General features: G+C 34.8%; 1 protein-coding gene across 13 annotated transcripts; it reads left to right on the top strand.

Annotated features, from left to right (window-relative positions):
- Window positions 1–593: 593 nt before the first annotated feature.
- Window positions 594–23,253, top strand: LOC105336693 (protein transport protein Sec16A). Of its 13 annotated transcripts, XM_066076303.1 has the most exons (34): window positions 594–733; window positions 1,925–3,172; window positions 3,352–4,585; window positions 4,684–4,827; window positions 4,969–4,995; window positions 6,095–6,124; window positions 6,951–7,077; window positions 7,637–7,690; window positions 8,876–8,995; window positions 10,191–10,339; window positions 10,452–10,659; window positions 10,856–10,994; window positions 11,742–11,981; window positions 12,082–12,179; window positions 12,308–12,392; window positions 12,790–12,904; window positions 13,111–13,222; window positions 13,608–13,713; window positions 13,849–13,902; window positions 14,026–14,112; window positions 14,330–14,434; window positions 14,558–14,755; window positions 14,868–15,114; window positions 15,230–15,331; window positions 15,590–15,825; window positions 16,866–17,021; window positions 17,253–17,345; window positions 17,916–18,009; window positions 18,198–18,293; window positions 19,056–19,181; window positions 19,311–19,405; window positions 19,523–19,582; window positions 19,784–19,799; window positions 21,397–21,537. In XM_066076303.1, exons 2-33 carry the CDS (start codon window positions 1,925–1,927, stop codon window positions 19,790–19,792), a joined length of 5,994 nt encoding a protein of 1,997 aa, XP_065932375.1. In that variant the 5' UTR covers window positions 594–733; the 3' UTR covers window positions 19,793–19,799; window positions 21,397–21,537. The 13 variants fall into 13 exon arrangements, with proteins under 13 accessions (XP_065932375.1, XP_065932370.1, XP_034301715.2 ...); XM_066076298.1 differs by lacking the exon at window positions 19,784–19,799 and having other exon boundaries at window positions 18,198–18,287; window positions 21,397–23,253; XM_034445824.2 differs by lacking the exon at window positions 19,784–19,799 and having other exon boundaries at window positions 21,397–23,253.
- Window positions 23,254–24,139: the final 886 nt, after the last annotated feature.

Below are 24,139 nucleotides of genomic sequence, written 5' to 3'. Positions count from 1 at the left end.
CAAGATTCAATGTATGGTGACATTTCCGGTACATAGAATTACCGAAATACCCGGGATTTACCAAAATACCCGGTGAAACACCGAAATACCCTTCAAAAACACCAAAATGCTTATTATTATGCCAAAATGAGTTTATGTTTAGTATTGTATATAGATAGTTATTGTATATAAAGTTAATTTTTTTTAATAAATCAGCCGATTTTCGAGGTTATTGATTAAAATGCAATTCTTTCCAAATATGAAATATTTTAAATATACATGTATCCCATTGCATACAGTATCATATTAAAAAATATGATATATAATGTTTATCAGTATTTATAGTTATTAGTCCTTGTTATTGAATTCTTTGTAAGGGAAAATTACAAAGATATTTTCTTCTTAACCCAATAAACACGATAAACATTAATATAGGCCTACATGTAGGGTATCTATTACTCCAAAATATACCTGAAAAACACCATTTGAATGTATATATATATTGAAAGCAATTGTTTTATGGGGAAAACAATATCTTGACAAAAATCAGAACTAATTTTGGAGGTGGGCAGCGGATGAGCATCGTTTTATCTGAGAAATACGTTTTTCTCAACTTCAAACGAATGTTGTGTAGGTTTTTGAGTATTGAATCGGGTATTAGTCCTAGTCGATATACGCCAACTTCCTGTTTTCAATGTGAACTTCCGGTAAACTTTCCACGTCTGGGCTAAAACATAAGGCAGTTGTAAATAAGGTATATCTGTAAGAATTGGTAACTTTTTCTTTTCTTAAACTAATTAATTAACTAAGAACTGTTTAAGAATTTTACAGCACAGTTACGTACACATGAACATTTCTTTAGGCAAGAAAATAAATTGTCAACAACAATCCCAGCTGTCTATTTGGTTATGTTTTGCAACATGGCGACAGCTATGAATCCTGCCAGATATAAATATATTCTGACATAAGTCTTATTTAATAATCATAATAATAGAATTCTCAATGGGTAGACGACTCCTATTGATTTTTAAGTTTACATCCATATTAAAGGCTTGTGCAACCTACTATAGTATAATGTATGAGGGAGGGGGCATAAGTGTTTCACAAACATTTCATGTTTTAAATTGATATTACTTGAAATATACATGTGATTCTTACAACCATTATTCCATGCTTTATTTAGATTGATTAAATTTAATGAGAAAGTGTTACAAAAATGTTTTGATTCAATTAAGAGAAATTTTTCTTGCATCATGGGTTTATGTCCGAGATCGAGAGTCTTACATGAACACTACTGATGGTCTCTTTGGTGAACAATTTTGAAAATTTATTATTTTTAACCTCAGATATAAGAATAAGTTCAATTTATCACATATGATTATTACTATACCATCATTTGTAAGATTATTAATAACGTTTTTATTTCAGAAGAATCTTAATCTCTAGCACTTGTAGGATTCATAACTAAGAAATTTTTTACAAAGTCATTTGATAATTTTAGCATATAAATACATCATCAGATGTCTATTTGACCGGCCGATAATTATTTTAAGATACTGTGATATCAATGATATCATATCATAGTTAGGATTTTGGGCAATTTTAGTGACTTTAATTAAAGTAATACCAAAATTTTTTATTTTAGTGGTCTCTTGAGTAACTGTGTGATTTGAACCAGTTAAACTTTGATATATATGTATAGATGTGAAAAGATTTTGCACATCCAGTGTCCCTTGTGATTTGGAAAATGACATCATTTTGGAGAAAACTTGCGCAACAAAAATAGAATATCGTAAACACATGACAGCTCTATACCAATCCAAGGTCGATATAAAACAAGAACTAGCATTAACTCCATATATATACTTTGTGTTGTGAGTTGAAGATGAGAACAAGAATAGTATGTGCCTTAAATTATATCATTTATTTTCTTTTTTCTTCAAAGATGAGTCAGTCTGCTCCATGGAGCTACCAGCAACAAAACCAAGATCCTGGGGGAGTCAAACTCTTCAATCCAGCTCAGTTTACAGAGCAGGTCAATAAACCTAACCAGTTTAATCCCGCAACACAAGATGCAAATTCTGCACAACATCAGCCAGCAGAGGTTTTTAATGGACACCCTGAACAGTACAACACAGGGCATGATCCAAATTGGAACTGGAACTACTCCCAATCAGATCCTACTCAAATGGCTCCAGATCCAAATACGTATGAACAGGTTTACGATCCTAACCAATCCCAAGCAGTAGGGCAAGATAATGGTTATGGTAGTTTTTACTATGATCAAAATCAAGGTCAGTGGGTACCTATGTATGGACAGTATGATCAGAGTTATGATCCAGCTCAGGTGAATTACCAAGAAAATATGGTCCATGAACAGCAGGGCATTTCAAATACTGACGCCCAATCTGGAAATTTTGATCCCAGTTATAACCATTATCATGGTAACTACACTGATCCTGGAGCTAGTGAAAGTTCAGGTACACATGTTAACACATTCAGTGATGGTCAGCACCCTGAACAAGTGACAGATCAGTCAGTCGATTCTGAAAATCTGGACCAGTCCTCGGCCAGTCAAGGAATGTCTGGATTTTTTCAGAATGATGATTATGAATCCGAATCTAACACAGGTACATGTGATAACTCAGCCCATGGATCGTCTCTCCAAAACTCTTTCAATCAGATTCAACAACCAGTGCCAGCAGAGGATGTGATGAATCCAGTAATCAGTAGTGAAAGTTTGCAGACAGTGAACTTTTCCACAGGATCTCTTGACACTGGGTTGGCCATGAATTCTGTGTTAGCCCCTCATGTTCAACAAGTCACGGATCAGTTCCAGCAAATATCAGTGTCTGATCAGGAGCAGCCAGAAAACTTAAAGGATGAAGAAACAAACACACCAGCTCCTCCTAGTCGGAATGATGTGAACCAGTCAGCTTTGCATGGACAATTACACAGCACAGGAAATGTGTCTGGAAATGTTTCTGGTGGCAGCCCCAATTCTGATGATCAGCAAGGGCTAAGTGACTGGGAAGTGGTGCCCTCAGAGCCCAGTCGGATGTTGGAGGTTCCAGGAGGGGAAATCAAGCAAAGCCAGGAGGAGGCCCTCGACAGTAATGTACAGTTCTTCATTGGCTCTAGCAAGAACTCGGACGATGGATCAGCGAGACACACTCCGGAAACAGCACCACAGGTATTTTGGTGTCATAAGATAAAACAATACACAATTTTCACCAAGGAAATTAGATATTACTTGTTTACATTACTTTTTTCTTTAATTTAGCCGAATTGTTACGTTAGTATGCAGTATTGTGTTATAAATAATCAATTTATATTTCTAATTTTTTCCTTTGATATGGCTACTCTTTACAGACTCAAAATAATTCTGATCCAGAGAAAGAAAAGGAAAGTGCCAACCAAAATCTACTGATTGCAACTGAAAATCTTAAACCTCAGTTGACATCATCACCCAATATATCTCCAGGGCATAATAGAGCAAACGAAGATGTAGCAGCAGATGCAAAACCCCCTCTTGTAGGTCCCCCACCTATTGGGGCTCCAAATGGGGGAGGTAATCCATTCAGAAAAGACAAAACAAATGTGTCAAGTGATAGTGATAAGAATGTTTTAAGTATATCACAGCCATTCACTAGTACAATTGATTCACAGATGCCAAGTCCTATTGTAGCTAGCCCAGAAGATTCCGGTAGGGTTGCTCAGAAATCAAAGCCACAAAGTCCGATCATGCCAAGAAAAGAAAGTCCGTTTCAGCCACCAAACAGGCGACGGACACTCTCTTCACAGTCTAGTGAATCTGAGGACCTGCCAAAAGCTGAAAAAGAGACTAAGGAGAGTGCACCTAGTATAGCCAGTCAGACATCTAGTTCCAGGGAGTCTCTTGCATCTACTTCTTCAAAACAGGGTCAAGAAGGCGAGAAATTCAGACGTCCGCCAAGGGACACAACAAAGTCAAGGGTTCCAGCAGGGTCAACCAGAGGGGTCATGTCACCGAGGCGTATCGAGTCTGCATTTCAACAAGTACAAAAACAAAGGGCGAAGCACAACATGTCTCCTGCCACAACACTGTGGGCAAACAATGATGCACTACCAGTGGCCAATATACTGTTGGCTCCAGCAGCACCTGCCATCACTCCTTCTTCAAGTGCAACTTCATCAACGAAAGCCTCTCCCTCGAAAACAGCCAAGGACAGTAGGGATGTTCTCTCCCCTGTCCAGATGTTGATCAACACCATGAGTGAGAAGCAGCTAGACAAACCTTCTGATTCAAAGCAGGAGAGCAAGCAGCATGAGGACAGACAGGAGAGGTCCTATCAGAGAGGCTCCCAACGGGATCGACACGAGCGCGGGTCATCCATCGACAGGGAGTTAGAAATCACCAGGAAGATGGAAGAGAAAGAAAGGAGGGGGGAAAGTGAGAGTTACCGTGATAGAGAACGGGATTATTATAGAGGTGACAAGAGTCGAGGGCGGGATCCCAGAGATCGGGATTATGATCCCTATTATGATAAGCAAGCACCAGCAAGACGACGAGATCCTCAATATGGAGATGAGAGATATGAGCGCCCAAGATCACGACATTCACTGCGTAAGATTTTAAACTGATTAATTAATTGCAACGAATTAGATATTTAATATGCAAGTTTGTCACTGTATATAACATGTATTTTAATTATTTACTTACAGTTGATGATGACAGATCAAGTTCTAGACAAGGACAAGAGTCAGACCGACCTAGATCAAGACAGGACTACAATCGAGAGGCTGACCGACCGAGATCACGACAAGACTACAACAGAGACCCTTATTATAGGGACAAATATGGAAGAGGTTAGTGTACAATTATCAAAACCTTCTTCAGGAATCAGCAAATACTTAGTATTGTATGAAAAGCTGTACAATTTTGAATTGTTCTTTATTCTTAAAAAATATGACATTTCATAAAGTAGTAAAGCATAAGGTATTTTACAGAAAATTCTGAAAAGAAAAATGGAAAAGGTAAACTAGAGACACCTACTCATTATAAAATTGTAAAAACGATAGACCATGTCATGTAAAAAGGTGATGGATATACACAAATAATTCAATCATGAGGTTCATGTAGCCAAAAAGAATATTTATACATGTATTGATAAGTAACTAAAAAATATATGTACATGTATGTATACATTAATGAAATATATAGGCATATAGTGGAAGGTATAGCTATACATGTACAAGTATAACATTTCTTGTATATGGACAACACTGACAAATCTAGGCTGATTAGTGGAGACTCAAACCTGTGAAGAGACATGTATAAAAATACATGCAACACTAACAAAGCATGAACTAAAGGACATTCATTGAATGCTTTATCATTTACTAAATGTACAGATAGATTCATGAGATATATTGACTCAGACCACTGTAGGTATCCTGTTTATATGTTTTTTTATCTTTAGAATATTGTTTTTGTTTGTTAGTTTTAAAAGTTTTTCAAGAGGGCTGGTTGGTCGTGGCTATTTTTACTGTATTTTGTATCGATCTCCAGAAGAAGAGCACTGTATAAGGATATAAGAAAACACTCAAATTTGAAAACTAAAATTTATGTATTTTTCTTTACTTGGTAATTGTTTTAAAAGTTGTTTATAGCGTAACAAATCGTACTCATAAGGCCACACCAATATAATTTCTTGTTTGTTGGACCCCGCGCGCTCGTATTTAAATAAAAGTATACAATTAATATTATTAATTTCCTGCATCCAGGAAATTCTGCGCTGTTTTCTGTCCTATTTCGCTCTATTTTTCACATTTTTTATAGTTTTAGTTTATAAATCAGAAACAAGTAGAAGAAATATAATTGTCCATTCAAATTTATTTTTGTACTGCCTAAAAATTTCGGGTATTATAATCGCTCGCCAGCTCGTACCCTTTTTTACTGAATGTCCAACTAACAAGAAATTATATTGGTGTGGCCTAAATTTAAGGTAGATCTGAAGGGTAGCTAGGAATTTGTTGATCGCTCAGCCTTCTTAATTTTAAGAATTGTTTTGTGTGTTTGAGCTTGAGAAGAGCAGAATTTTTGCATGTTTTTTTTTGTGGTAAACCATTACAGTGATAGAGGAATTACCAGAATACCATGAAGGTCAGTAGGTGTAGTGACCACTCATCCACGAAAGAACGCATGTCACATGACTGTAACTATAGATACTCATAAACCACTGCTAGACTGACAAATAACATTGTGTTCCTTGGAAACCGATGATCTCTACTCATGGCTGCTTTAAATCCTTTTTTTTTTAAGAGTGAAGTGTGTTTCATTCAGCAATTAATCCCCCCTTTGATGAAAAGGCATGATAGAGAAATTATACTTACATTCAGAATTGAAAACAAATTTGGTCCATTTAACCAATTTACCTATATATGCCATTATATCAGTTTGTTAGTAAGCTTTGGTTCTTGATTTTGCCTATCTTTTTTCTAATTAATGCTTTTATTTTTACTAATACAGTACTTGCTTTCTATAATCAAATATTTTCAGATTGAACCTTTCCTGCAAACTTACCACTTTCTAATGCCAGAAGATTAAATTTGAATGTTCAATTTGCCCCATTTAGAAATTAGAATATAAGCATTACAATTTTGAATGTAAATTAATTTTCTTGGATTTTTTCTAAGACAATGTACTGAGTAACAGTTTGCATATTGAAAAAAAAAAACAAGATTATGCCTGTGTCTCATGTCTCTCTTTTGTTGAATTTGTACTTAGAAGGATTTTGTTATTATTTCTTGTCACTAATTAATAGACACCAAATGTTGTTTTTAAGCATAAGGAATGTACTATATTGTTTGATTTTCACATTGATATACCAATATTAAAATTTGCATGGCTTGACTTTTGATTTTTTGGTTTTAAAAACATTAAAGAAATGATTTCATAAGTTAAGATAATTTGATTTTTTCTCTTTTAGGCTATGAGCAGTATGATTATTACAATCGCCATGGTTACTATGACAGACAAGGTTACTATGACAAATATTACAAATATGACCAGCGTTACTATGACGATTATTACGGCAGGGGCAATTATGAAGACAGGTATGATGTGCACCTTATTCTTTACCTATTACAACAGTCATCAATTTAAGACATGAACTGTCTGAACTAATAATCTTTTAATTAAAAATGTATATCTGAATATCTTGAATTTCATCAGCTCTTCTTTTTTTTGCATTTGCCAAAATTTTAAAGAAAATGCTGTAAAATTTTAAGATGTAAAATCTGCTGTGTTACAAACTACATGTATATAAACATTTTAATGAAATACCATACACAATTTTAGTCACAATTTTGTGTACATGCATGGCACATTATATAAATAATGTAATAGACTTTGGTGGGACCCATTAAGATATATATGTACATGTACATCTTTGATCACCAAGTCATTTCTACATGTAACCTGCAGCACATTCAAATCAAATGCACTATATGTCTGATTTTTTAATTAATAAAAACTATTAACCTTTTTTCTTTCTCAATCTATTTGTAATTTTTTATTATATTATTTTTCCAACATTTTTGCTCTACAATAAGAGTTGAAATAGGATATCCCAGATATTATGAATTAAAGTTAACAGCAAGGATAACCTTTCAGTTTCAACAGGTTACTGCAATTTGATTACCATACTCATAACCACTGGCAACACGGGTAAGGCTGGACTAGCCTGCACGGCCATCTTGTGTTCCTTTTTAGTGTATTCCAAAGTGAAATGTTCTTCTTTTCTTCTTCCTGCTTTCTGAATGTGTTGCAATAACATTATTATATTTTTTTTTATTTGTATACCATATTTATATGACAGTTAATCTTTGCATGATAATAATTTGTCTCTTTCTTTGCTAAAAATGTACTATTATTTCATTATTTTGGAATATTTCCTTAAGATCATTACCATGATATTACAATGTTAACTTTTAGATAAGTTGAAACAACTCCGTAGTAAAAAAAAGAATTGATACTGGTTATTAAATTGAGATGTATCTAAGAATTGTTAATAATAAGTCAAAAAAAAAAGAAAGTTCAAAATTAAAGAGTCTTTTTCTTACTCCTTTCATTTGCCCTTATTGGAATATGCTATATTTTTGACCAAATAAAGCATACAATATACTAAAGTTTACCAATAAATGAAATGATAAATGTTGATAAGGATTCTTCTTCTTTTAATAAACACTATTAATCTTGCTTTTAATTCAGTGCACTCCATAGAAATCAGGGTCAGCTGAGGCAAGCTCGACCTCTTGCCACTGACCACGTTCTCTCGCTGACCACTAGCTAGCTTTACATGTATATTCCATTGCTTACTCATACACTCCATTTTCTGCACATTATTTAAAAACTTGGTGTGCTGAGAGCATCTTCTCTGTGTTTAACCAAACCCTTGTGCTAGAGTTTGTGTGATTTGTTGTGTGTTTTGTCTCTTGTATTATATGTTATGTTAACATGTGTAGATAATATTTGTATGTTATGGTTTTATTTTAAAAGCACTTTAAAATACTATAATCAGTAGTTCAAATTAGTCTTATTACCAAGAAATTATACAGTAGCAATCTTGTATATTTTATTATTTGTATGATCTAGAGAAACTAGTCGATACACATGAATATGTATTATTTTCAATACATTTGGTAATGGGTTTATTAAGTTAAGCATTTACCATCAAAGATATTACATGTAATCGGCTGGGGCGATATGTAACATAATAATGAAACACATCAATGTATTGGGAGTTACAGGTAGTTAGATCTCTTGCATGCTCACCAGGCCTAACCAAATTGGAGAGAGTGCATTTTGTTGATGAAGTTGAATGATGCATGACTTGTAAATGTTTCCCCACAGATACCCCAGTCAATATTACAATCAGTACGGACAGCCTTACGAAGATAGTGAAAGGTTTACGAGTCAGAGAGGCTCGCGAGTCCACACCCCGGGCTCACTGTCAGACACAGCAGAGCACCAGTGAGTAAATTATGGGCAAGGGGGAAATAATGGGCAAGATGACGGGCTAGCCAAAAGTCATCTGGATTAAATTTTGTGAATAATTGTAGGACTCGGTGATGTAGATTTAGATTTCTGGATGGGAGGATCTGTGCTGATGAAATTATCTGTAATGTTGTAATTGTAAACTCTAAAATTGAGATTGAAAATACCTTTTGCTAATTAACAAACAAAATAGAGTTAAGCTGCCACAGGGTATATGTATTTGTGTTGACTGAATTGATATCACTATTACCGTGAGATTTTCTCTGGAAACACACTCTCTCTCAAACCTCATTCCTCAAAGTCTCAATCATTTATTAGTTGTTTGTCGATAGATGTTCTTATGGTTAATATGAGTGACCGTTTCTTGAGCATAGAAAACCTTTGGAATTTTCATGCATTGGAAAATAAGACATCATTCTGTATGGTGTTTCTGAAATGGACGTTGATTTCTCTCCTGCACTTGGCATTGGCTTGAGCCTCAACCTCACTCATAAATTATGAATAGCCCAGAATTTGCTTGTTTTTATGACAGCCATGCTTATTTAGAATTCTTTAACACATGCATGTATAATATTAGTTTAACTGATGTTAAGATGATAGAATTCAAGCACAAGGTGTCTCAGGCTTTATTTGATGCAGATACACACCAGAAGTGCAAGTGCGTAACATTATAAGTCTTAAGAACACACTCAGAAATAAATTCATCAAAACCTGTATTTGTCCGTGTCTTGTTTTGTTCAGTTGTCTTTGGAATCCATCTTAAATCTTCCTTGTTCTCTCTGTTTTTGGTGGTTGGGTAGATGAAATGGTTTTTATATTTTTTCTTCTTTCAAAATTTATTTATAAGAAGCTACCAATAAAAGTATTCAATGAATGCTCATTTCTATGTAATTATTCATGTGTATTACATGCATATGTAAAATGTTATTCATTATATTCATTTTTCATTATTGTGTATATAAGCAACTCCTATTATCAATTCTAGCAAAGTATACAAATCTAACACACAATGCATACTGTATTTTGCCTCTGAAATGCACAAAATGCATATATGTTTTCTATGAATAACATCACTTATTTTTTTATAAACTTGTATGGTTATGTTTTATACCATGTGACATATGCTCACATTTAATTATTGTTGTTTATGAAAATTGAATCTGTTACATAGAGACTACGATGGATACAGGCATTACCAGGGGTCAAGGTCATCTAGTCGCCAAGGTTACGATGACTACACACGTGCTCAGTGGGATGCTTACTATGCCAATTACAATCGCGGCGGCTATGGTTATGGTTACGATCAGGATTATGTGCAAGGTAAATTCTAGAATGTTTTTTTTTTACTCTGATTTCCATCATTTGAATGAAAGTCTAATTTGCTTAGGACCTAGAATTGCCAAATTAAGGCATTTGCTCTGCTTTGTTGTAGAAACAGCCCCCAGCAGAATGACCCCAGTCAAACATTCCATTCCACACGCCTGTATCAGATTTGGTCCTGGAGGACAGTTGGTCAAGGTCGTTCCCAATCAGCCTGCAGAAGGTCAACCGGCCACTGTAGAGATTCACGACCTAAATGAAATGCTACAGGATAACCCAGAAACAGAGGAACTGAAGGATTTCCCTGGACCTCTTGTCAGGTACCAAATATTGTCATTCTATGTAAAGAAATATGTAAATCTACATGATTTATAGAATGTTTTCTATTAAGATCATTTTGAGGTACCACTTCACAGTGTGAAGTTTCCTGTCAATAATTATCAAAAAAAAAACCTTGTCAGTGTTGTGGTTTTCTTCAGCTCTTTGTCAACTAATAGAAACATTTTTTTGTTAAAGGGGTGATACCCATAAGAACGATGTGCTTACCTACTGCCAGGCCAGGGCAAAGACTTGTGCGGAGAACATCCAGCTGACAGACCGAGACTCCGCGGAACTCATCTGGAGGTTCCTGGAACTCCTGATCAAACAAAACGGGGTCAGTACAACTCCTGTGTTTTCATGCTGGAAACAATTGTGTTTATGAAGGTTTAAAAAATTACCTAAAAGTTAAAATCACAGCTTTTTAGTTTTAAAGGACTATGTGCGGTATGGTCAAATATCTGCCCCCGATTTCAATCATTTTTTAAATAGTATTGTATGAAAATCAAATCTTCATAAATCATTGTACAGAGGATGCATATCACTATAATCTTGATTTAAGTCATCATTGCTCATTCGCTGTTTATCTAAATTTGCAAAAAAATGAAATATTCTCATTTTTGCTTTATATTTTGCATTGAGTGCAGGTCTGCTCAAGTACAATTTTAACAGGTGTTTTTCTTCAGATAGTTATATACATTTTACTAAAATATGGTACTTGAGCAAGTCTGCGCTCGATGTCTCAGTCAAAAATCCATCGGAAAACACCCATATTTCGCTGCAAAACATCAATTTACAAAAATAAAGCAATCTTCATGACGTCATTTCTACATTATGACGTCACTGTGGTGATAACCTTTTACACCCCTATATTCAGTATAATTTCAACTATCTTTAACCTTATTTTTAAAGCGCTTTATAAAACTTTGATTTTGGGGGCAAAAAACGCATAATACCGCACATAGTCCTTTGATTGGATTCAAGTAGCTTTTAGTTAGGATGAGAACCATGTTTAAGTTAAATGTGTTTCTAATTATCAAATGTTGACTGAACCATGGATATTAATGTACTTGTATCCTTTTAGACATTTATGGGTACGGATATTGCTGACCTGTTGTTGGATGGACATGAGCCAACAACTGTAGACTACAGCATGATGGGATTGAAGATTAATCCCAGCTCGGATACGCTGGATGAAGAGTTCGATGAAACTGTGGACATGTCTGTCGTCACTTCAGATCGGTCAGTCATTGCCCGAGGCCGAAAAACCCAAGAGGAAACTACAGATCGCTTCAGGCATCTACTCTTGTATGGCAGGAAAAAGGTAAATTTCTTGTGAAATGTAGCTTTGAAATTGTACAAGATGTTGACACCACTAATGCTCTCATGTATTTTGTACTGAATTGTTTCAAATTGTTTAACAGGATGCTCTGGAGTGGGCCATGAAGAACAGTCTTTGGGGCCATGCTTTATTTTTAGCCAGTAAAATGGACAGTCGTGCCCATGCCAATGTGATGACCCGGTAAGTGGTCAATTAATCAACATGTTGTAATTGTTATTTATCCAAGATTTACACTTGCACTCAGATACTGTATGTTAACCATACACTACATAATTTTTTAATTTACACTTGCAAACATTATCCTGCAGATTTGCCAACAGTGCCATGAAGATGAATGACCCTCTACAGACGTTGTTCCAGCTCATGTCATGTCGACAGCCAGCGGCCGTCACTGTAAGTATCATTTTAGAATCTACAGAATGTCTATTATAAAAAAGAAAGGGTATTCATACTAAGAGAAAGTTTTTATAATTGCTCATTTTCTTGCTGGTAATGGTAATTTTCAATCGTTTCGTATTCTACAAAATCATATTACTGGTTGTACATAAGTATATGTATATGATAGTAGTAGCTTCCTTAAGTAGTTTGCTTTTACATGTGATCTTGTCCCCGAAAGTTGTTTATCACATTCTTGAAGGGATAAGCTGATTACGTAATCAGGACAAATGTAAATATATTATAATAAAGAGACAGGGCTTGCATGTGACATTCATAGAAATGAACAGGAGACTGTAATTTACAAGTGGATGTACGGTAACTATCCCTGTAACACTACTCGCCCTCCTTTCAGTGCGTGGTGGATGAGAAGTGGGGAGACTGGCGACCACATCTAGCCATGATCCTCTCTAACCCGACGGGCCGGGAGATGGACAAAAAGTCAATCATGACCCTGGGGGACACTCTTGGTAATAGCACTTCTTAGGCAGATTTTTTCCTACATATGACAAATTTAAATGAATGTTCTTCTTGCTCCTGACTTGATTTGAGTTTTAGTGATTACCCAAAATATTTTTATAACATTACTAATTTATGAATCCAAATGAAATTTTTTGAAGTTTTTTTTTATATTCTATATTGATTTTACATTTAAGTTGTCAATGTTTATTTTCAGCATCCAAGGGCTTTCTTCATGCTAGTCATTTCTGCTACATGATGGCACATGTAAATTTTGGTTCTTATCAAAAGAAAACTGCAAAAATGGTGCTAGTGGGATCAAATCACAGGTATTTGTATAAAATATTAATTTGTGTACAATACATAAATGTATCAATACTTGTAATACCTGTGCAAATTCTTTTTTAATCAAAACTACTGGTACATGATTTTAAGCAGTCAGTATAAGGACAAAAATGCAAATATTGAATTCCATATAAAAAGTTATTTTTACTGCTGTTAATTATTTGAATTCAAACAGTTTAGAATTAAACATTTACGTTTTTTTTTTAGATATTTTATATGTATTTTATTTTGATTTGACTTGGTAACATATTGCCATTTATCCCATTTTCTGTAAAGTTACTTGGACTTGTACTGGTAATAAGAGAGTTGTTAAGTTTATGAACCTTCAACATGTTTATTGATACAAACTCTTGCACTTTTATTTTTCAGTTTGCCTTTGTCAGAATTTGCTACTAATGAAGCCATTCAGTGCACTGAGATCTACGAGTATGCCAAATCCCTCGGGAACCAGTCATACTTTACGGTCAATTTCCAGGTACACACTGTCGTGTTATGTGTAGTAAATAAACACCTTAGATGTTATCTAGATGTCAATCTGAATTACATGTACATGATGGTGTGGTGTTGGCTTGATATCAAATTTATATTTTTTTCTGTATTTTTTTTTCAGAGCTTTAAATTCTTGTATGCGTGTAGATTAGCAGAAAATGGATTTGCTCAAGAGGTAAGTAATTTAGCCCCCCCCCCCATAAAAAGCTTGTATGAAGTTAATAGATGTGTAACTATGTTATACACTGGTATCATGGATAAAACTGTTTACATGTTGTGAATTTTTTTTTAATCACAGGCCTTGCAGTATTGTGAAGCAATTTCTCGAGTGATGCTGAATTCACCAACATTATTTCAACCTATTCTAGTCAAGCTTGTTTATGAGGTAATACTGTTAATGAGATGGGATGCCATAAACAATCTCATTTCATACATATTGGTTATGTAAAATGCCTACATGTATGTAGTCTTTAGTTTCTCTGCTTAAGAATCATGTAAGATCTGTCCATTGGGGAAGTTAAAATCTAACAGTATAAAAAAAAAATGTTTTCAATACAAAATACATTTACATTGACTCAAATATCATTTGTTGTTATTTTCAGTTGGGAAATCGCTTGAAATACTTTGATCCTCAGAAGCTTCATACTGCAGAAGATGAAGACCCAGACTGGCTGCAGCATCTGTCAAGGATCAATGCCGGATTCCAGGTTATCTTTCTTTTTAACACTTTTCTTTTTGGCCATCAATCAGAGTCCACCATGTTACAGCTGTATGAGTACTATTATTGGTTTTAGTTCATCATTAATGTATATGTGTATTTGATCATTTAGGATGGGTCAATACAGCCCCTGTCTGGAAGTGTCACTCCATATGGCGGAGGCTATGGAACCCGTGCAGCTAGTACGGAGAGTGGAGAAGTTGCAGGCTACACTGCAGGTGGAGAATCCACCCCCTTGATGCCACCACCACAAGTGCCATATGGTCAGGAGCCATATCAACACCAGACTCAAGACCCTAGTGCAACCCAGGTACCAGTGAAAAATAGAATCATGATGTGACTGATATAGTTGCAAACATGGATTTGATCAATGGTAAAACTGAGCAATTCTAAAGAGAGCTGGATTTGTTTTTTTTTTACAGGCTGAGCATGCCCATCACCAGGCTCCAACTGCGTACAATCAGTATGGCGTACCTCAGGAACACCAACTTCATTCGACCACAGCGACAGGCCAAGAGAAACAACAACAAGACTCACACTACCAGAACCAGCCTGAATACACTCAGAATACAGAGGCTTACAACCAGGGGGTGGATCCTAATGCTTATCAGAATGCAGGGGTGGACCCTAATTCTCAGTGGTCGTACCAACAGCAATTTCACCAGAATGGTAATAGAAGTTAAAATCAATTATTTATGTTATGTTACATGTATGTTTCTTTGAAAAGAAAAACAAGCAGATTTATGCAGACATACTCAATAACAGATATTCTTTGGATTTATAGGATACCAGCAATATGATTCAAATCAGGCATTAGGGCACCAGCAGACAACTGCAGGGACAGACAATACTAGTAATCAGGGCTACTATGATCCAAACTCACAAGGTAGGAGGACCATACAGACAGTCTAATGGAACAGAAGTGCATAATAAATAAATCTCAAGCTGCAGAAATTTTTTTTTCAATAATGCATATTTTATTTTTAAATCAATAATTATAAACATGCAATGAACATCTATATCAGTAGAATTAGAAATTTGTTTAATCATACCAACTGAAAAATGACTTTCCAATATTAAATAGATTGATTTATATTAAACACTTATTTATTCTCTACATTGTTTTGTCGGTTATATCTGGTAGGTCAAAACACGGATACTCAGCCAGGTATGGACACACAAACAGGTCACCACCAGGCGGGCCTACAGCACCACCGGCATAGCCTAGTGTCCCACCACACAGAGGAGGACGATGAAGACGATGATGATGAAGAGGATGATGATGAAGAAGAAGAAGAGGACAGCTTGGCAGGATCCCACAATGCACCTGCTGGCTCTTCCTTTGATTACTTCAGCAGTGTGGGGAACCAATCACACCAGGTGAGCTGTCAATTTCATTGGCCTCTTATAGAAATAAGAGGCTATATTAGTATTCACATTGATAGCTCTTGTGGTAGAATTAAATTGAATACTGAATCCTACCCCAAGGGTGTGTCTTTATCTATACTACTATATTAAAATAATAGACTCGAATTTTTAGTCTTTAATACCGATAAATCGGAAGAAGACTGTCTTTTGTTTTATATATTTTAAACATCGTTGGTTCTTGAAGATTACCAATTTGTTTTTATTTGTTCTCAGTAAAGCTTCGCTAATTAATAATCAACGAAAATTCCTAAAAAAAATCCCGGAAATCATTTGGATTTTTTGGATTTTACAATCTTGCGCTTGCGCAATACATTCACGCTAAAGGGATCTTTAGTTTATGTTTCCACAATATCATATTTACATGAATAAACTCAGAAAGATAATACAAATACGGGTAATTTTTCTTTGGAATTTTGCTATACATATTCTGTTCATATATATTAATGATTTTTTATAAGAGAAAGTATTAAATACTGTATACAGAATTATTTTCGCCCCATGTTATTTTTGCCCTTCTACACTTCCAAACAGTTACGCCCCGTCTTAAATTCGCCCAGACACGCATGTGTACTAAAGAGATAACTTGGAACATTGTAATTCGCCCAGTTTTAAATTTGCTAGCTGATAACGATGACGAAAGGGGCGAAAATAAAAAGGGGGCGAATATTTCCCTGTATACAGTAACAAATATACATAAATCGTTCCGGAGCAATTCTGCAATTGTCTGCTACATTACGAGTATATGGGAGGCATTCCAACTGTGTTGAGGGCCTTTTCTGAGACACAAATTATTCAAACTAAGGGAAGTGTAGTAAAATTAATAGCATCATTGTAGGCTAATAGCTTTGTTATGTAAATGTCAATAATACGGGGTGTCGATGTACCTATTTCGTAAATGTCAATGTCAATGTCAACCCGTGCACGCACGGGTCAAAGTCTAGTCCTCATTAAATATTTAAGGGTGTGGTTTATATGGTTTTTTTTTCTGGCAGATTGTGACCCCTAATATGAGGCCCAGAACGGTGTCGGAGACCAGCACCGGGAGTGGTGGACCCCACACTAATGCTGCCTCGTCAGGAAAGAAGCCTGGCACAATACCCGAGAAAAGATCAGATATGAGTCTCTCACAGGATAAAAACAAAAATAAGGTAAATCTCTCATGATAAACCTGGAAAGTTTTTTCTTCTGCATATCATTCTGTATACCCAGCTGATAATATTTAATAAAACCCGATGAAGCCTAGTAAAATATACCTGTATTTCTGTAATAATAAACTCTGCCACACTGAAAAAATTTCTTCCCTGTGTTTACCTGTGTATCCAGCTATTATAAATCTCTAGGAAGCATGTTTATACATTGGTTGTGAATTCCTATGACAGGAGGGCTGGAGTTGGTGGCCTTTTAAGGGGAAGAAGGAGAAGAAGCCAGGCGATGTGAGTGAGATGAAGCTGCCTGACGACAAGAAACCAGCGGTACGCTCAAACATCCAAAAGTTTGCTTTACTTAGCATCCTTAAATGCTAGGGCTATTGTACCTATACCTAAAATACAAACTGTAAATATTAGGGCTCTTGTACCTATACCATTACTGCAACAATAAATACTATGGCTATTTTACTTCCAGCTTTACTGCAAAGGGCTGAAATACTTGTATCCTGAATAAATTGACATCCGCATTATATCCTAATAAGTTATCATATATTAAATTTCAATCTGTATATGGTGAGGTGTATAGGGAGATCAGAGTGTGCAGGAGGGTTAAATGGAATTAAATATTGTGTACTGCAAAACACCCTGAAATATCACAAAATAAAAAACATTAACTACCATGAAATTAATGATTTTTGTAATAAGTGTAGTAATATCAATTTCTGTCAGTAGGTAAGGTTTGTGTGATAAAGAGACAAGAAAATTCAGAAGGGTTGATTGTAATTAATCAAAGATATTATCAGTTTTCCTTCATCATCACGTGAAAAAATTCCTTTTCTTTAGAATATGGAGCCTATTAAATATGAATTAAATTTAATTTAAATCCTATTTCAGATTGTATGGGACGAAAACAAGAAGCAGTGGATAAACACAGATGGAGGAGAACAGAGGAATGAGCCTCCACCCCCTCCCCCTAAAGATTTCAGCAGTCAGTTTCTCTGTATTTCTTGCTTTATGATCTGCTTTATTTGAAACATAATTATGTAATTTAAAAATAAAAAATTGATGTTTTCCTTATTAAATTTTTTGCTTTGGTTATCAGAGGAAAAGAAAGAAAACAAAAGTTTTTACATGAGTTTACCTAATACATGTAAGTGTATTTTATTCATCACACAGTGGGATCCACAATGCAGCAGCAAAGTGCTCCAGAACAAATGCCTCCCAGTGGGGGGCCCCCCATGGGGAATAAGTTTTCACTAAGGAAAGGTAAAGGTAAGTATCTAGAAGGAATTATTCCAGTGTTAATACTTTGAGAAAGAAATGATGAAACAGTTATATAACATTCATGAATAATATGCTTTGAATTTGCATCCCAAATTCTAATTTTTTTCCTTGCTTTCTGGTTTTTTTTTTTATTTATCTGCATTCACCTTATGCTTTGTTATTTTTTTTTTAAATCAAATTAGTGAACCTCAGCGGTTTGTAAATTTTGTTTGCTTCAACAATACAGTGGTAAAGGAGAAACATATATTCAGTCAAATATTCCTTATGGTGCATGCTTTGTAAAAAGTGTTGGTTAATTGAAATATTTTCACCTGATTAAATATCGTTCTATCATAGATAATCTGGTATTTACTGTGCATATCGTTTGCTTTTGCGTGGAAAATAAAGGAACTGTATTAACTTGCTTGTACATACCGGTAGCTTATATTTTAGTCTGGTTGATGGGATTTATATGTACATGATATATGATCTGTCGGTATGAACATGGACAATATTCCATTCTTGGTTTGATACTTTTGCCAAGGTTTTGGGGTGAGGATTACAGGGTGTTGGTGTAAAAATGTTATCAAAGCATGCACAAGTACCTACAATGTATCTGGCCCTGTTACTTACCTACTTATTCATATGTTTACTGATATTATAGATTGTTATGATGAATGCAGACTAAAAACTCGGCTTAACGGTGTTCACATTCAATTTCCAGCCTAGTAGTTGTAGTTACTGTAATAACCTTTGACCGGTTGGTTGTAGGTTCCGTGCCTAAGTACGTGGATGTTCTAAACAGGAGCAGTGCATCGTCTACTTCCTCCCACGTACCGACCAGTCTGTTCAACGTCATGCCTTCCTCCCAGTCCTCCCCCGCCATATTCAGTCCAGGTACGTACATGGAATATAGAATCAGTCTATGGAAAAGAAAAGATGAAATGTTCTTCCTTATGTACAAAACAATATAAAAAGAAGATGTTCCAGGTGGTATGTTTAGTGATCTGAGGTTGTGGTTTGTAGGTGGAGATGTGGATTCTAGTTCCAACCAGCAAGAAACGAGTGGACAGTCGGGGAATTCGTCGGACAACAGAACGGAGCAGCCGCCGCCAGGGGAGGTAAGAACAGGGGTCCTGATTACCGGCGTCTTGTCAGAGGCTGTCATTATATGAATGTGAATGTTTAGAATACATGTATGTCACAACATAGTAGATTAGCTGTTACATTGTATTTAGATCTCTCGAAACAACTCCATCAACTCAATTTCTAGTGAAGTTCTTCACTTCATGTCTCAGGTAACCAGTGAATTCCTAGACAAGTCTGGCAAAATTTGCCATATTTTACTAACATCTAAGGAAATGGCAGATGATAAACTATGCACACATGCACATCGGGTTTTTTTTTTAATTTGCATTTACATTGTAAATAGATTAACTTATTACTGAATCTTATTAATAATGATAAACTTCAAATCACACTTCACTCTGCTTTTCCAGTCAATTTAAAATGGTGGTATGTTTGGTTTTTTTTTAACTTAACTTTTTTAACTTTGGTCACTGCTAATGATTATGAGTTTAACCCTTTGATGACATAGAGCTTACACTTTCTTTTGAACTGCTGCATATTGCTTTATGATATTAAAAGGGGAAAGAAATTTATAAAAAAAAAATTTCAATTTGAACTAATAAAGTGGTTTAAATGATTACAGTTGGTCATACTGTTTTGAAGATAAACAACAAGAAGCTTTAATGCATGTTTGAAGTTACAGAAGTTGAATTCTCCACCAATGACTGGAGGCTGACATGATGTAGAACTTTTTTGTATTGATACTCTAAAATGTCATTCAGTTATCTGGGCATCACACCATCTATTCCAGTTTACATTACACAGTACTCTGCTTTGAAATAAAAGCTGGTTTATGCCTTTCTGTATCAAGTAACCAACTGAACAAAATTGACGATTTTTATGTAAACATGTCAAGGCTAAAGAATAAAACTTAATGTGAATAACTGGTACATCTCATTGAATAAATGACAGCTGTTAACATTGCTGCATGTTTTACTTTTTTATGCTGTTAATCCCAGAACCAGTTTGAAGAAAGCAAGACATGTACCAGGTTGCTGCTAACTTTACAACTAACACGAATCTTAATTAAACACATTTGGTTTTAATATACAATACTGAAAAACGACCCCGAGTCAACATTTTGACCAATTCAAAATGATTTGCTACAACTAAATAATTATCTTGTAGTCATGTGTTTTAAATGCACTCACAGTCCTCAAAATTCAGAATTGTGGGTTCGAAATAATGACAGCAGGCATTTTCTACAAAGCTTGGCATCTGTTGATAATTTCCACATTTACGCTGAGTTTTAGTTTATGACCTACATCCACACATGTATTTGTCAAATGAACAACTATACTTTTTTTTTAAGATTTAGAGGAAAGTCTTCTCTTGATTTCTCTGGGAAAAAGAACGTCTTAAATTGATATTGTTGTCAGTTTAGAGTGAATATTATAATTAGCTTATACTGATGCTCTGTTGATGAAACAAATCAGAATGGATCATGTGAGGTTATAGAAAAGAGCTCAATGGCAGCTCTCATAGTGCCGTGAAATTTTAATGAAGCAATTGATGTTTCTTGATTTATTCACTATTCCGAGGTATTTATAGAAAACAAAATTAATATGGAATTAATTATTTGATTAATTGTCCTATATATATATGGTTTCCTTCCCCTTTAATATCTCTTGACACAATTCATTTAACAAGATCTTAACATTTTAGATACTTGTAAAAATAAAATACGAAATCTCAATATCAATATTGTTGCTGGAATTCATTGACTGAATAAAATCACAAAAGGGATGATACGCCATTATAGTTGTAAATAAATTATTTCGACATGTATAAACAAAAAATTAGGATATGCATGTACTTTTATGATTTATACTGTTGCTGTTTTTCAGATGCTTTGAATAGAGTATTTTGTATGCTAGTCCTTTTCTCAATGAGAAGAAAAAGAACATGATGATAATGATGATGATGATGATGATGATGATGATGATCAAATATAATTTTATAAATACTCTGTATTTTTCTTTAGGGCCCCACAGATAACAATCCAGCCTCTTCTGGAATGCCTGTCATGTTTAACCCCGCCCAGTTCCAGAGTGGTCAGAGCGAGGGATTCCAGTCTGGCCCCTCCTCCACAAGGTCATCAGGTCGACTAAAACCAGGACAGAGGCGAATGTATCCAAAATGAGGCTGTCTGTCAATGTCTACTGTGACACTTAAAAACTGTTTTCATTACATACTGGAAATAAGAATTGGCATCTTGTCCAACTAATTTGCATTTTGGTCTGTTGTACAATATCACTGTTAATGTCTGGATCATTTTTATGAAGTAAAAAATATTCCTGGGGTAACTGCAGTAAAATGGCATTTTCAAATATGATTTTTGACTTCGATCTCTTACTTGTGCAATAGTACATGAAATTATATCTAAAACACAACAAAATTAACTTTTTAAGGCCAATAGTCATCAATGTATATTAATGATAGAAATATTTGTCTTTAGAAATGAAGTATACATGTCCTCTAGCCGATGTCATTGTACTATGGTAATATTTTGATGAACTCTTGGGGGAATTTTTGCTATAGGGTGGAAGGTTCATTTTCCCAGATGCTAACTGTAAGTGCTTCAGTCATCTATTGTTGGACTGTATTCACCATCTGCATAATCTTAGATTTTCATCAACATTTTCCATTAGTTTGTTTCCTACGTAGCCACATTTTTTGTTTCCTTTGGTAGATGATTGGGGTTGGTGTCTCCCATTTTCTCCTAATTAGGTGAAAAGGTCTCATTTTTGTAAATTACCTTCAATAGATGTTTACTGGTTTTTGACAGAACTTTATATAAGTATGTGTGAACAAGATGACGTCATTTGTCAGTAAATCTATTATGAGCATTCTGTAAAACAAACTTTAAATTGATGATTTTGTGTATGTCAGTACATGTATTATCTCAAATGTGTTCAGCTTGAAGTGGTTCATGACACTTAACGATGGGAAAACTTAGAGAAACCTGCATTTAATTAATTATTTTAAATGACTGAATGGGGAGCTGATAGGAGTCCAGGGAAGGGAGCTGTGGAATGTGTTTCTGGTGTTATATTAAATAGACCTATATATGGAATAGATTTAGTCAGTTGAGAACAAAGTGCTGGCCACACTGAGTAATGCCATGTGATTGTATTATGTGATTTACCCTTGGGGTTTATTTATTGTTTGTATATATCAAACATTATAGTCATTCTAAGAAAAAGTTATATTAAAATTTTGTATATATAAATCTGATTGTGTGCACTGTGTGTATTGGCAAGGCCTCTACTGGTGACCTATTGTCTTATATGTTGATTAGGACAAGTTTTAAGGACTTCAATGCCATTGTAATGCATTGAAACATTTGTGAATTTTATCACCTTTTTAAATCTACACACAAAGCTACTCTCTTTGTGATTTTTGAGGTGAACATGTGAACTTTTTAAATCATGAATACAGTTGTCAGATTTCATGTATTGTTTTGACATCAACTTTTTTTCTGGTTTTTTAATTACTCAAGACTGCTAATACCTCTGATTATTTAGTTTTTAATTCTTCCCTTACGGGAGAGAGTGTATCAAGAGTCACTATAATATTGTAAAATTCAAATATTCTCATCACAACATGCGATGTACATTACTCTGATTTGCAAATAATTCAACTGTTTGGTTTGTACTGCAAACCCCCACTAGACCATTCCTTAGTAATCATCATATATTAGGCTCTCTGATTCTGTTGCTGTTGTATTTATTTGTCATAAAAATGATTTATTTTTTGTTTGTTTGAAAATGATTGTAAGTTTCCATTAGATCATAAATTTGAGCATTGGATTCATCCCATTAAAGTATTGTGAAATATCTGTCGTAGTTATAATTATCTGAGAGAAGGTGAGCTTTAAATGCAAACATTTGGCATGCTGATTTGTTTAAGTAAAAGTAGCAAAGACCCTTGTAATTTTATATTAATTTATCACTTGCATAACTATTAGAAAGGCTTGCCATATTTTCTGCGCAATCTTATTCCATCCAGTAGGAATGAAGTAGCTAGAGGGTGAGTAGGGGGAGGGGGAGGGGGTCTTGCTTTTAATGTGTTCTTGTCAATGTTTTCAGACCAGCCTTTTGTTCTTAATATGTCAGAGCATTGCATGCCATATGAGTTTAACATATGTACAGGTATTTTCACAATTGTTAAACTAAAGGTTTGATTGACTTTAAACTGTTTATTTCATTTGGATAAGCAAATCGTAAAAAATAGACTGGTTTACGATTTGCTTATTCAATTTTTTGTGTAAATGACCAAAAACAATGCTAGAAGATTTTGCTGATAAAGATGACAACTGTATTTCTAACCCTTCATCACATGTCCGGGACATACAGATTGTATATAGTAATATTTACACAGCATTGTCATATCTCTGGACTGTTTATTTTTCTCCCCAAAATTATATTGAATCAAAGTACCGATAGTACTGAAAAGTGCTTTCCTATCTTGGTTCTAAAGGAAATTTACTTCGTGCAAGCTTAGTTAGAAAGAATCGATTTGATTTTTTTTAATTTCAGCTTCTGTTTAAGCAATTTATTTCCTTATCACTGCGTGGCAGCCCCTGCAATGATGTACCTAAGCCCTGCACCTTAGATTCACAATAGCTCGAACCTTATATTCACAATAGCCCGTGCAACTATGTGCGTAAACCCCTGAAACTGATTCCCTAACAAGTTTAAATGATATATATTTATATATATATA

Source organism: Magallana gigas, chromosome 2, assembly GCF_963853765.1.
Source record: "Magallana gigas chromosome 2, xbMagGiga1.1, whole genome shotgun sequence".
In the NCBI taxonomy this organism is placed as follows: domain Eukaryota; kingdom Metazoa; phylum Mollusca; class Bivalvia; order Ostreida; family Ostreidae; genus Magallana; species Magallana gigas.
Note: the sequence above shows the minus strand (reverse complement) of the source record. Positions and strands in the feature narration are given on the sequence as shown.

What these genes read in the sequence shown, in the direction of transcription:
- LOC105336693 (XM_034445824.2), top strand. Translation starts at nt 1,925, where the DNA reads ATGAGTCAGTCTGCTCCATGGAGCTACCAGCAACAAAACCAAGATCCT. An exon ending in TGGGGAACCAATCACACCAG is followed by an intron (nt 15,826 to 16,865) that starts GTGAGCTGTCAA and finishes TTTTTCTGGCAG; the next exon opens with ATTGTGACCCCTAATATGAG. An exon ending in TTCACTAAGGAAAGGTAAAG is followed by an intron (nt 18,294 to 19,055) that starts GTAAGTATCTAG and finishes GGTTGGTTGTAG; the next exon opens with GTTCCGTGCCTAAGTACGTG.